This window comes from Corvus brachyrhynchos, unplaced genomic scaffold, assembly GCF_000691975.1.
Source record: "Corvus brachyrhynchos isolate BGI_N302 unplaced genomic scaffold, ASM69197v1 scaffold200, whole genome shotgun sequence".
NCBI classification, from domain to species: domain Eukaryota; kingdom Metazoa; phylum Chordata; class Aves; order Passeriformes; family Corvidae; genus Corvus; species Corvus brachyrhynchos.
Genome location: NW_008236184.1, coordinates 7416590 through 7431524, shown reverse-complemented (window position 1 = coordinate 7431524; position 14935 = coordinate 7416590). Strand labels below are relative to the sequence as shown.

Sequence of the window (14935 nt, the reverse complement as noted above, 5' to 3'; positions counted from 1 at the left end):
AGGAATGCTCTAGTTAGAGATGTTGTACATCCAGAAAACTCTTCCTTCTTCCTGATTCCTAAGTGGTGCCCAAGAAGAGGCACCACTTGTTATCTTTTTGTACTGAAGGATGCTTGGCCTGAGAGAAACCTGGGGCTTATCCTCATGACAGAGAGAGTGCTGCCTCCCGAGCCATGTGCTGGAGCTGGCAGGAATGTCAGCACAGAAATACTCTGCCTGCACAGCCACACTGGGACCACTCTGTCGTGGATAAATCTGTTCTTATGTCATCCATCTGGACCTCAGTGTCACAAGCAGAGGCTGCTTGTTCTCCCTGTGATGTGCCAAGGTCAGAGCGGTGATACAGGGAGGAAAAACCAGGGTTGTTCCTGCCCCTCCTGTATGTGCTCTCAGAATGAACTAACAATTCCACTTCCTTAGCATGCTGCTCTGAGGTCTTTCTTAAGCACCAAATTCTTGCAGAGAAAATAAATAACAGCCCAGTAATAACTCATCCAATTGCAATCTCATATCCCTTCATATATTACACTCCTAGTAAAAGGTATAGGGCTAGAAAGCAAATTAAAGCCTGATCTCTGGCTCATCACAAACTATAAACTTCCTGGAGATTTTCTTTTGCCTTTTCCCTAACAACTTACAAAGGGTATCAAAACAAACAAATCTTACTGTAAATACTGTAAAATAAACTTGGCATGCCATCAGTTAGAGAAAAGGCAAGACAGCCTTTCCCACACAATTTATGAGGTTCTGGCTCTTTCAGATCACCTCACTCGCTCTTGGTATTTTTGCCATTTGTATTTGCAGTAAAAGACAAATGCTGAGGGGGTGGGGGGAGGATTGTTGCTTTTCTGCCACCAGAAATGTTTCAGAAAGAAAAAACAAACTAATCCTAAGCAGTGTCTGATGCCAAATCCACTGCACTCCCTGGAAGCGCTCTCATCTCCCTGAGGCTGCACTGTGGGCAGTGACAGGGAGCAGCATTTTGGGGCTCACTGGGAGTAGAGTCAGGGAAGTTTGTGGTATTTCATTTGGAGTCCCTCCTTGTGCTGCACACAGGTTGCTGGTGCTCAAGCCTGTGCTTAAGAACAGCTGGCAAACTGCTCTGCTTTGAATGATGGCCACTATGTGATATTGATTCCTGTTTCCTATAGGAATGAGCTGGCATTTCCAGCATGGAACTGGAAACTCAGAGTTTGCTTCCCAGTTTTAATGCTGTCAAGCTGGATGCTCTGATTAAAGGCACTATATGTAGTAATTAAAAATCATGTCACGTTTTTTCCAGCCCACTGTAAAATGCCTGCCTTTGAGAGAACATGTTACAGATTTCAAAGCAGCAGAATTAAATTTCTTTGTATTCTGAAGTAATCACTGAAAATTTCTTAATTTTGGGAAAAAGTGTTACTTCTGAAATCCTGATACTAATCAAGAAAAAATGCTGCTAAATTAAATTTAATTTTTACTATCTTTTGTACTAATAAACTTGCTTCCTGACAAAGTGTTTTTACAAATTCCTGCTTTAGGAAAGTCTGGCCATTTTTGTCTGGCTTAAGTGACAGAACTTGAAATAGCAATAGCTTCATCTGTAACTGGAAATCCAAACAAACCTGTCTTTGCAAACTGTTTAACAGACCATTATAAATATATTAAGATATCCTAAGTGAAGTTTGTGCCTCTTAACTTTGACCTTCTAATACTAACAAAAATTGTAACATTTCTAGGATTTTCCCTGCCTTAACACCAAGATGTTTTCTCTGAACCCCTCACATCATATATTATACTCATGTTTTCCAACTCAAAGGCTGCGCTCTGACTGTCCCTGAGCAGCAGCAGATGAATATACTATCAGGAACACAAGAGCTGGCAAACTGTAAATACCACAGCTGAGGCCATCATTAATACTCAATGCTTTAGTTTAATGGCATCAACTGCATTTATTATACTTCAGCTGGTTTAGAGTAACAGACAAAATGGATGTGTAGGTTTTCTGTTCTGGATGACTAACCAATTTAATCTTTATAAATGGATGAATGGTTTCAAGGTTTATGAGAAGCAACACTAATGCTATAAAGTCTGCAAGAGAGCCATTTGTAGTGAAGCCAAAGCCGCAAACTTTTATAATCTTTTTTCCTTTTGTTTAACCCTTCCACCTGCTGCTCAGTCTGCCTCTTTTAGTTAAATGAACCGTATTTGTTAAGGTAGTTTTGGCTTCTTGCATTTCACTGCTGTTAGAACATGTATCATTGAAGTCATTAGCACTACATGAACGGTAAAGGACCTTCTAAGTGACTTCACCATGGAAAAAGACTTCTCAAAGTTACAAGATGAACAAAATTCATAGGCCACCTCCCAGCCTCTTGTAAGCAGAAAAGTACTGGTCAAATCTCCATCTAAACTAACAGAGAATTTACTCCTAATTGTACAAGTTTGTCTCTCAATAAAGCACTCAGAAATCACTTCCCTCTTGACAAGCCCTTGGCCCTGCACTCCGCTACAGCTGAGGAGAGCAGCAGAAGGACATGGCTGTGCTGACAACTGATGGAAGTGTTGGTTTCCTGTCCCCTGGGCTGGTGACACCATGGGAACATCACTGCTGAAGTGGGGCTTCCCTCCTGCCCCCCTTTACTGGGAATGTGACACCTTCGTCCAGTGCATGCTGAGGTCACACTGCAGCCACGGCTCCATATCTGCCACAGCAGGGTAGTTCAAGTGGAAGGTGTAAGAGTGGAGGAAAAGACAGTGCCAAGTAGTATTAAAAAGGCAAAAATATATTGTAGCAACGTGGACTGATCCTACAAACAGAGAGGAAGCCTGAGCAACATGCCTCTGGTTTTTCAGAAGGGGAAGGGCCCTTGCTAGCAAATGCACTGTCGGTTCCCTGTGAGGCTGGGGAGGCCCTGGCACAGATTGCCCAGAGAAGCTGTGGATGGATCTCTGGGAGAGTCCAAAGCCAGACTGGACAGGGTTTGGAGCAACCTCCTTTAGTGGAAGGTGTCCATGCCCATGGCAGGGGGTGGGATGGGATGAGCTTTAAAGTCCCTTCCGACCCAAACCAGTTCTGTGGTTCCATGATTCTTACTGTGTCCGTGTGAGTGGTGGGAGATGTTCCAAACCTAACTCACCTGGTGGGATCAACACTGACTCCAGGCTTCTCAGCAGCATAAGAAGATTTCAATTTGGCCTCTGACTGGACAAGACTAGAACCAATTAATCTTTTGGGTTAAGCATAGTTTACACCCACACAGTTAACTGGATTTCTCCTACCAAGTACTGATGTATCAAAACAATTCAGAGCTGATTCCAGAATTTTGGTTTTTAATCTGGTGAAATTTAGATTTTTGGACTTTCAAATACTTATAATTTAGTTGGAATTTCCTGACTCTTAAAAGCATCTTCTATTAAAATCAGAACCTTATACCTTAATTCTACCTTAAAAATATTTTCATTTAAACAGCCACAAACACATTGACTAGATCTTGATTTTTCAATGTAAAGACAGTAAATTCCACAGCACCTGCACATATGGAAACAGCTTGAAGTACAAAGATGAAAGCTATTAGTCAGGTCAGCAACCACCGCCTCAAATAAAAGAGATAATAAACAAGAGATAATAAAAACTCGGTCCAAATAGATAGAAGGGGGTACTTTTCTAACAAATAATACTATAAAGTTGATGAATCTCTGAGTTCAACATGTTGAATTCAACATCAATAATTCAACTCAGCTGACATATGACTTAATAAGTCTTTACTTTCCTATTGAGACTAAGCAATATACATTTGGATTCAAGCAAACTCTTCTGTATTTCCAGCCTGGAAGATTTTATTGGAAAATATATTTCCCTTTTCAGCTCATACACACCAGGCAACATAAATAATGTTTATCTTCCGTGGAAGATACATAGTTGGACTCTGCTTTCTGCAGTTTTTAAATGAAGATGCAGACTTTCTAAGTTAATTGAATTGGACATCTTGTGGCAAAAAGTCCTCGTATTTAGTCTATCTCTTCTATGTAATACCATTCCCCAAGCTTTCCACTGGCAGTTTGCAGAGGGGACTCAAAGAAGACTTGTAAAAAACAAATTAAAAGTTACACTAATTCCACAATTATTGAAAAGAATAGCTTTATAAAACTAGATGTTGCTACTAGAACATGTCCCTGATTTTGACTGACAGGATAAATTTAACCCCAAGAAAACCTCACTGGTGGTGTCACTCAGCACAGCACACCTGGAACTGGGGCTCTAATGCCCCGAATGTTCTGAAGAACTAAGTCATTGTTTACAGCTAATCATGTTCTCTGTGGTTGCAGCCGAGTCTGCTGGCTGAGTTATTGAAATCCACTGACTAAACCTCGCACTGCGACGTACGGGGCTTTACGATAATGTCAAAAGCCCAGGAGGTACCGAGTGAGTCATAATGTCCCACTGCTTTTTGAATTATTCCAATTTTAAATCCACAGTTGGCAAAGAAACAAAGAACAAAATAATAGGCGTTTGATGCTGTTCTCTATAGTGAACTTTTTTTTACCCTAGGACAGAATTCGCGTTAAGCTAAGGAGTTCAGTGGTATGAACTTTTATCAGAACATGCACTTTTACTCCTTAGAAATGCTGTTTTGGCTACAGAACAGCTGATCAGACACTCGTGCTGCTCCTGGTGAGGTATGATACTGCACTTAATATTTGGAAACAACACAGCTGCTGAAGAGTATTCCTACAGAAGCCTTGCAGCACTGTGTACTGAGACCACAAAGCACAGGTATGTGACAGGCACTTCTGTCCAACAGGGACATTTCTCTACATCCTTAGACACGATTCCATTCCTGTTGTGATGCATCTAAACCTTATATCCACACTTAAACATCAGTCTAATTTCAGTTGCATACCTAACAACTAATGTTTTTTTTCTTATATTCATATCACAATACCTAAGAGCATTTCCACACGCAAACACCCTGCTATCAAGGCTGGATATGGAATACTTTAAGTAGCACCCAGTGAACAAAGTTTTATGCGATTTCCTTACTGAGCCAAATGATACAGAGATGGGGACACCACTCCTCCCCCACCAGTTACAGAGGGACCCTGGAAATTGTGGTAGGCACAGCCTAAGTTACACAAGATGAATCCCACCCTGGAGCTGCTTCACACCCATCCCTGCCTGCTCCGGCTGCCTTCTGTGCTTCCTGCTGTGGGGAACCTGCAGTGTCCTGTGCCTGATCAAAAGTCACTACAATTGTGTTACAGAGGACAAACTGCTCCTTTAAAGGATTTCCTCCCTTCTTGCCATGTAATTATGATTATGGAGCACTCCCAGGTCCTCCTAGGGAAACATTTTATTTAAATACAAGACAGAACAACTTTCTTTCTCAATTGATATTAACCTATCATTAACTAGCTTTATTTCAATCTTTTCTTAAATAGATTCACCAGATTGCAGTTCAGTAACTCCCTCTGAAAGCATAAGAATTATTCACCTCATAACAAAGTCACAATTCAAACCTCTGCAGAATATATTAAAAATAGTAAATGAAGGCATCAAAAGTCCTGTAAAGGCTTAGGCTTTGCTCTATGAACTGATTTTTGGCAATTGAAAAAAATAAATACATATGCACACTATTACATATATATAATTTTTATAGAGGTGTATACATAAAACTAGCAAGAAATTGAACTTTTCATAAAGATCTTGCTAGAAAAGTAAAAGATACAAGCAGTTAAAATGAGAAGCCAGAAAACCTGTCAGCGAATACCCTTCTGTGAACAGCAAGGTAAAGCAATTAATTTTAGAACAAAAACTTTACCAACATTTGTCTTTTCTCTGAATCAGGAACTTGCACATCAAAAGAATAATTTGGATCAGGGATTTACTAGAAGTGGAGTTGCCTTGTGCCAGGGAACTCGCAGAGAGGGGAGGGGGTGCTTGTTTGGCCAGATCCATTGCTGGTGAAAACTGACACAATCCCATTGAGCCGTGCTCATTCCTACCAGCTGAGAGCCTGGCCCCAGATCAACGCCACGGGAATGGCCAGGCCAGGAAGCTTCAGGACTGCATGGAGGCTTGGGATTCTATTCTTAGAGGCAGTGGTCATCTGCAGCTCCTACTGAAGTCAAACTCAGCTACTTCGGAAAGAGCAGACTTTTATTGCATCAGAGCTGTTTATGGCACGGCCAATGTGAGACAGGCAAAGGGAGCATCCACACCCCCAGTTTGTTGGATTCTGGCCAGAGGACTGAGGCTGCTCCTGCACAGTCCTGTGTGTGCACAACACGGCTGTGGAAGGGTACTTTTCCCAGTGCTCCCACCCCAGCATACCTTCACCACCTATCTATTACAATCACACGCTCACAATTTATTTTCTGCTGTTTCTCATTAGTTCATTCCTCCACAATGGTCACAACAGCCTTTAACCCAGGTTTTCAAACATTTACCTGATTTTTATATAATGTTCAAGTGAAAAATGTTGTGGAATTATGGGCATTCTAAGGAGAGTTTATTAAAAAATTGAAAAAAAAAAATCCAGCAAAGAACATTGTTGCTGTATTGAAACCTGAGAAGTATATTTTAGTGTGTGGTATAACATACAATACACTAAGCATATATAACACACCTCCCTGGAAGTCACTGCTCAGCTGCTGACCCCTTTCAGAAGGGAGTAAATGTAAAGATTTAAATAGAAATCTGCCTTTTAACTCCCAGTGCCAGGAAAACTGGTTGAGGCTCCAGTGACCAAAGAGCGCTCTTGGATTGGCACAGTGGAGAAGAACTGGTGGCTTTTTCTCTTTCACAGGCTCTGCTGGGCTGCACACTTTGACAATATCCATGGCTGGGGGCAGCCTTGACTCCAAATCCCTGGAAGGGCAGGACTCCAGGGCTCCCCAGCTTCTCTGCTCCTTGCCTGTCACTGTGAATACGAGCCAGCAAACCTCGAACTCTTCTATGCTCCTTCTGCCTGCCTCCCACCCTCCTCCCTTGGATGAATTTGGCAGCATCAAGTGAGACATGTAGCCAGGCTTTGGGTTTAACTGGATTGCTGGAGCATAATGGGAAATACGCAGATGAAAGAAAGTCATAACAGGAAGTAATTTCCCTTTACTAGGGCACGAGCCTCCACACTACTGACCTGGCTGGCTAACTCCCATCTCCAGGCTATTAAACAGCTCACGTCCCAAGGGCAATCATTTTAACCAACCGGGAAGGCTCTCAGATTGACTGGTTTTTATGTCTAAGAGAAAAAGCTTTCATTTGGCCTATTTTGCTCCCCTGATAAGCTATCCTCATGAGAAAATCTGCCATAAATATTCATCTGTTGAGAAGCAACAAATTCAGCTTCTCCACAACCTGTTTTCCTTTAAAATGGAGAAAAAGCAACCCCTACTAATCTAGTTCAACCTGTCTTGTGTTTGTGCTAACCCTCCACTGAGAGAACTCAAACTCCAAAGCAGAACATCAGTGTGTATTGGCCCTTCCCAGTCTAGAAGGGAACAACAAAATATCCAGGAAAAGCTTTTCTACAACTTCCCAGTTCCACAGTCATGAAAATGTAACTCACTAGGATTATCATTAGCCTCTAAAATTGCTGCTTTTAAAACAGCCACTTGGAATTAAGGCAAGTGCACCTGTAGGTCTGTTTTACCAGCACCCCAACCCTAACTGGGCAGCACAGGCCTAACAAAACATGCAAGTAAAAGAAAACAAAAATCTTATGTGCCTCTAGGTTAGGAAATAAACCCTGTCCTCTGTTTAAGTCCTGTAGTATAGCATTTTTCTGAAGGGAATGACTTTTCACTGAATGTGCTAATTCTCATTAAATTTCAATTTGTTTGATGCAAGCAGATCAAGCATTAAAAAAGCAAGAGGAAAAATGCTGCAGTAGAAAAATGATGGCTGGGAACAGCAGAAGTATCATAACAAGCACTTCACAGCTCTCATTTCAACCCAAAATAGTATTTTCTTATCATTTTCAGTTTCCCCTACTCTGTTTTTAGTCATTCTTTGAACACTAACTCTCACTGTTGCCTTGGGAATTTGGGCCAAATAAGGAATGAACAAACGGACAAGGATATGCCCAACCAGTCTTTAGAAAGCTTACCAAGTACAAAATGCCAAAGGAATATTGAACATAGACAGGTTTTTAAAGAGCGACTAGTCCAAAATCCTGATCTACAGCAATGCAGGGTCTTTTCCCCTTCAGGAAGAGGAAAGAACCACAGTGAATCCAAGAGAATTGCTGCTGATGACTCCTAAATAACAGCAGCCACTAGTGAGCAGCTCATTGCCTTCCTTGAAGGTGGTCTGATGGTGGCAAAACAATTACAAGAGCAGGAAGACCTATTCCTGGACACACTACAGTCTGTTAGAAACCTGCCATTACCCTCCACTGATGGACTTTGCATCAGCCCTGAAGTATCCGAGACATGTGGACATCTTGCCCATTTCCTACAACTTACACATATTTTTCAAGATTTAAACCACTATAGTCTCAAAACCTTAACTCAGTGTGTAATGGGTTTAACATATATTTTACATCTTAATTTGCCATAATAATGTGGCTATAAGCTGCTGTCATTCACTCCCTTTTTCTGACCTTGGAAATAAAATGTTTAATCTCCATGGGATTTTCCTGGCGAGATGTTTTAAATCAGTGCATATGTACATACTTCTCTATATGCTTTTTCAATTTTCCTAAAATATTCTCATATGTGCAGACATGATGACTAGACATGTTTCAGTGGTGCTTGAAACTTGATACAAGTGGGTAATTTAACCATGTAATTGAACAATATTACAGAAACACACGGAGTTTCCTAGCAACAAAAGGTCTTGGACATCAAGATGGCAGCCAGCAGCTAACATTGCAATTGCCTGACCTAACTTGAAAAGAAATTACACTGAAGAATGTTCTCCTTCCTCTTGAAACAGAACTGGTACATGGCTACAGGTCTGACCTCAAAGAGTTTTCTTACAGGCCTTACTCCCACACAAGGTGACAAATGTCATATGAGAAAGGACATTTTGGGAATATTTATATTTTCCAGAGGTAAGAATAATGGATTTGAAAAATTTAATTCTGTACCCTCAAGTTTACCCCCATGGAAAACAAAAGGCTTCTTAATATGAAGTAGCTGAGTATAGCTGAGCTTGTGGATGTAGAACTCCCCCTTGTTAGGGCATTCCCAGAGTACCGAGGGAAAGGTGGCATAAGTCTTCATGATCCTGGAGACCACCAGTGCTGCTCTGTGCCACCAGTCTCTGTGCCAGAGACTCCCATGGCTGAGAAAACAGGACACACAGGGATGGCAGAAGATAATCTCCCTTCTTCCATTTTCCTTCATTTTCATCCATCTCTTGCTGCAGTATTTGGGAGGAGGAAAAATGCAAGATTTTTAGTCCAAATTCTTTTTTGCTGAAGCAAGTCAGTTGGCTGAGCAGTTATCCCAGAGGACTGAGGATAACTGTCCCCTCTGTTGGTGCAGAGGGGAGGTGACATCTGAGATGAAGAGCTTCTGACCAGCCACTCTCAGTCAAAAGCCATCTCCCTCCTCAGGAGGAAGAGCAAAGTGTGGAAGAAGCCACCAGCTCTTGAGGCTGCAGTGACCCCAAAACTCCAGGATGGCTCTAGGCAGAGAGAGCACTGAAAAAATTCCTTACACCCTTCTATGCTCAGAACTTCCTTCAGTTAAACAACAAGAGAAGTCCCTATTCCCAGTTACACCATGACTTCATTTTTCCATCTGAAGTAGCTAACTGTTACTTCAAGAAAAATATCAAAAATTTCTAAGTTTCCATTCAGAAAACAGGCAGTCTTGGGCAGAGAAACAAACCCCTTCTAACATGAGGATGATGGTCTACTGGTATTTCCCTAAAATAGCAGCAGCTATTTGTGTGCAGCATGTCTACAACAAAGATGTTGGTATAAAAATGCTGCCTTGCCAACACCATTCTTTTCAACATTGCCTTTCCAGCTCTGGAGGCAGTGGCTGCTTTCACAGCCAAGTTTGCCACTGCTATGGAAAACAGGCTGCACATGCAAGCCAGCTGAAGTCATCCAGACTGAAAACGGCCCAGGCTGCTGCTGCTGCCACTGTAAAAATGTTATTTGGAAACCCTCTTCTCAGAGAGCTGTATAAGGAATCAAAAATCCATGGTAGGGATGCAGGCTTGGTGCTTTCCCATTTTTTAGCAGTGATGAACACAACAAAGCTCTTACCTCAAAAGAAAACATTTCTTCCCCTTACAAAGGCACATAGGCAGGGCACAGGGGCCTTATATAGCTGGCCTGGCAATGTCCTCTTCACCACTGCATCTGAGCACCTTCTTGCACTGTGCTCTCAGAACCCCAACCAGTGTGGATGGAGAGCTCTGCCAGAGCCTTCCTTTTCTTCTGCTGGGAGGCACAGGGATGTCTCTCCCTTCATCAGAGGGGTTGTGCACAGAGAACAAGAATAGCACAGACACAAGGCCAAAATCACAAAAGAAAACAAGCAGCACTTTACTACTCAATAAGTCATGCCAGAAATAATGTAGTAATTAGTCAAACAGAGGTAAATGACACACAAGAAATACAAGATTCTCAGTGTCTAAGGGAACATAGAAGCTTGTTTTAGAGGCAGAGCAACACAAACCATTTCCTCCACAGATTTGTCCCTTCTGTGCTGCTGTTTGCTGTCTAACGAGGTCTGAGTTTGTAACTTCTAGGGCAGATGTTGGTCTCCCTATGATACCCAGCTGTCTATTTGCAAAAGATTTGACAGAATCCAAAAATCCAATAATTACAGGATGGTTCCTGTTAGCACTCAAACAACAATTAAATACAGGGAGAAAGGGATATTTCTATTTCCTTAAGATGATTCACAGCCTTAACTGCTTCAGATAAAAGGACAGTCAGTTCAATTAAGTTTTCGTTTCTTGAGCCTCAGAAGAAATACCATTTTTCAACAGCACAACTTCAATTTCGTCTTAACTAGAAAAATATACCTGTCAACACTTGTGCCAAATCTTAGAGACATTCTCCAAAGTCCTTCTCTTAATGCTTTATGCTAAATATTTTATCCACCCTGCACCCCACTGCATGCTTCACTGCACGAGACCTCATGAAAATGTCACTACTTCAGGCAATCAAATGAGACATAAATGGCAGTTTTCTTCAGAGGTTTTTCCCATATGAGTTCTCTACAAGGTAAAAGCAGCTTAGGCAGCACCAGACTTGCACTGTTTCTCTGCTCCAGCTGAACATGACAGTATTTCATGGAGTCATAATATAATACCAGATATGCTTCATATGGTTTTTGTGATCCAAACCCAGTGTTCAAGTTTATTTGACCTCAGATTTAGGCAAATCTGAAGAAATTTAAATACTGCAGAGAAATTTTAGTCAAAACTCTCATCACTCACTTCTCTTCTTTTTTGCTAAGTTGCTACAAAGCCCCGCAACAAAAGATTGCTTTCACTCAGAACACAAGAATTCCTTAGGAGTTCTAGACCATCTTAGGGCATCAGTTTTTGGGAAAGCTCATTTCTCATTTACTATTGGTACAAAACATAAAATAGAAGCAAAAAAAACCCCGTTCTAGCTGAAGTTTTTATATTCCAACCAAGACCTTGGGTGTGACAATGAGATGTAGAAAGCACATTTGAACATCTCTCTGCTTTGCAGATCCCTATCAGAAATGCTGACTTGAAAGGTCAGGGAAACAACAAAATTCCAAGTAAATCTATTGGAGGTATTGGCATCTGTTTGATACTTCACATACCTTTCTGAGGAAATGAAATTTCTTACCTTTAGGAAAACGAACCTTTTCAAAATCTTGAAAATTAAGTAACCCCAATATAAATGCAAGCCTTGGAGGATCAATAGCATCCCATTGAATAAAAAATACGCTATGACAGGAGTTGTGGAGTAGTAGGTAGGCTGATACAGTGTAGCACGAAGAATCCTAAAAAATAAAGATCATTGTTATGGTGCAAGAGCTCTGCTTTATGCTATTTATACTTATTTCTAATTTCATATTCCAAACTGATTAATATTAAAAAGCTCTGCAAAGATCATAGATTAATTAACAAGCCCTGCCTTAACTAGATTATGCATCTCTGTTGAAATATAGACTTCAGAAGATGAGAAATTCGAGTCTGGCATGAAAGTATTCTAAGTGAGGTTAGAAAAAGTCGCCGTTTTTCAGATCTTCATCTCTGTGTGGTCTAGATACTGTGCAACTCAGAGCTTGTCTATGCCTTTTTTTAGTGTAAATTCTCTCTAATCTGAAATCCACAATCCAGAGAAAATCCTACAGGCTTTGCAGCAGGGCTTTTCATTAATTAACATATGTTTTGTCCATCTTCAGACTTCACTACTTCTACATTATTTGGGGCTTTTTGAGTCCCTTTAATCTCATCATGTTTTGCTTCCAAGCTCAGGAACTGAAGAACAAGAAACTCAGTGAAGCAAAATGATTGCAGATCACTTGTACAGTTAATTAAAAAAACAACAATAAAGTAAAAAACTAAGCATTTCTGAAAGAAAATACTACAGGAAATTAAAGCCTTATGTTGATCAATGTTCGGAGCTATTAATTTAACCAGCTTGAGTCTCTAAGGGTTTGTCCATGTGCAGGGAGGGGCAAATTAGAGCTGTGAACGTGAAACACATTAAACACTTTTTAAAAGATAAACATGTTAAGCACCCATGTGGATACTCCAAGCAGATTAAATCATAGCACTCCAAAGGCATGAAAGTACTTAGCAAGTTAAGATTTATTTGTGCTGACTTCAGAAATTAGTTGGTTCACCTAAACTTCTCTGAGTGCTCCTCATGTGAGCGAGGTGAGGCACTACCCACAGACTGGGTAGCAGAAAGAAGGTTCTACAAAAAATTAACTACAATCATGTACTCTGACTTTGCAGCTGCAGCAGAAGGGGTGGAATGAAAGGGAAAATTATTTCTCTTAGTTAAGGAGCTCAATCCCCTTGAAAATGCAGGGGCTCATAGCATTTAACTGCTATTTACAAAACTGAGTTAAATAATACATAAAAGTCTTTATTTATGTTCAAGAGGCTCATTTAAAACTATTTTTACTTAAGAATTTTTAAAGAAAATGACAGTTTTTGTCCATTTTCTCGCTAGCAGAATTTTCAAGTCCAGTCCATTCCTTTCCTTTTTCCATCACAATCAACACTAAACTTTCAGGGGGAGTGGGAATGAAGTAAAAGCCTGTGACTGGATTAAATATTGCTTACCAGAAGGGGAACAGGATTATTCTGGTGATGAAGAATGCGATAGAAAAGATGATAAACAGCATGTTGCAGGTTTTCTCCCAGCGAGCATAATTAAACATTTTGGCTGCCTGCAGTGGATAAAAACCCCCAAACATATTGTAAATATTCTCTGAAATAAATTCTGCATTTTCATAAATAAAGACTCATCTTCCACGTAAGCAGGAGGAATATTTCCTCCCAGTTTAACATGTAAAAAAATCATTTTACTGATACCTAATAAAGCAGCATCAGACCAGATTCTTTGTTTATATTTCTCCTTTCATCTTGAAGGAAAGGACTCTGCATCAAAGGCCTAAAGAACAGCTCTCCAACCAGAATATAAAGTGTCATGGAAACACAAAGTGCTCTTTAGAACAGAGATAATTCCTCATTTTTCTACCAGGTTCCAAACAGGCTGAATTCCAGGAGAAGCTGCTGGCTACACCTGCACACTCCAGGAGTGGCAGTGACCCCTTAAATGCAGGTGTTCTGGGACATGCCTGTTACTGACCTTCCTCTGGGCCTAACTCAGTTCCTGTCTTCTCCTTTTTGAGAGCAGGAGATCTCAGTGCTGGTTTCTATCCCACTAATAAAGGCTGTAATTGCTACTTCTCTCCTAAATGAACCATCCAGCTCTCCATGCTCCGTTAGGAACCACCCTGGGCACTGGTGAGCAAAGCAGCTGTTTTCAAGTGTGAGCAATGTTGCAGGTGCCAAGCCTAAGTTTTAAACAGCAGCTTGATTAACATATTTTCTTCTCCTTCTTTTGAGTGGCAAGGCTGGATTCAGTTATTCTGGTACTCAACTCCAGTTTCCATCAAGTGCTGTCCTACCAGTTGTCAACCCAACTGTTTGTAAGGCCACACAGTTAATTGGACCTAGGAGCAGTTCAGGATTAAAAGTAACCCAGCAGGAAAACCTGTTTAATCTGGACCAGTCCCAAGTGCACAACTCCACAGTTGATAGTTCTGATACAATAAGATAGAGTATCAGGAACAGAAATGGACAGTGACAGATTAACAGCCTACAAAGGCTGCTTACACTGGCACTGCCACCAAAAGAGGTGATGACACTGTGCTCTCAAAGCTGGTGTTATAAACTCAGGGTAATTCTAGTGAAGGAAACACTGTGTTTGTCTTCCAAGAAACCCAGCAGCAAGTCTGTGACTACAGTGCTCTGTGCAGAGCAGGACACTTCTTAAACACTTCTACTGACACTTAGCGCAGGGAAGGGACTTTCCCTTCAGTCCAAGAGAAGAAAGTTCTCCAAGAAGATACCTGATACAGGTTGGACTCGATGTTAGAGGTCTTTTCCAACCTCAGCGACTCTGTGATGCTGTGGACAACCTGGTCTAATTTTATCAGTGAAACAAGAATAACCCAGGGACGCAGCTTTATTTCTAGTCCCTGTTCTGTACTGAAGAAGTTCTTGTCTGCTCTTTTCTCATAATGGATTCTGTAACAAAGTATTAGCTTAAATCTGGAAGCTCTTTTTTTATCTTACAAGTAACAAATCTGCAAAGCTATGTCCCTGTGGGGATAGGAAAGGATCATATGAAACTCGTGGCAAAAAGATTAAAATGTTACTGGCGCCAAAACCAAAATCCCAACAACCAAAAAATTCAGGACAGAAAAAAGAAAAAGAAAAAAAAAAAAAAAAAAACAGACTCGATAACAGGGTAACCTC

The 14935-nt window shown here is 40.9% G+C and overlaps 1 protein-coding gene across 4 annotated transcripts in view; it reads right to left on the bottom strand.

The window, feature by feature from the left end:
- Positions 1-14935, bottom strand: part of CERS3 (ceramide synthase 3) — a 43837-nt gene that overhangs the window by 4650 nt on the left and 24252 nt on the right. For 3 of the 4 annotated variants that reach the window (XM_017736602.1, XM_017736595.1, XM_008637746.2), the window contains 2 exons: positions 13232-13338; positions 11778-11934 (listed from right to left, as the gene is read on the bottom strand). In XM_017736602.1, the coding sequence (XP_017592091.1) occupies positions 11778-11934; positions 13232-13338 (264 nt within the window). The remainder of the gene's footprint in view (positions 1-11777; positions 11935-13231; positions 13339-14935) is intronic. The other variant, XM_017736608.1, reaches the window with a different exon arrangement.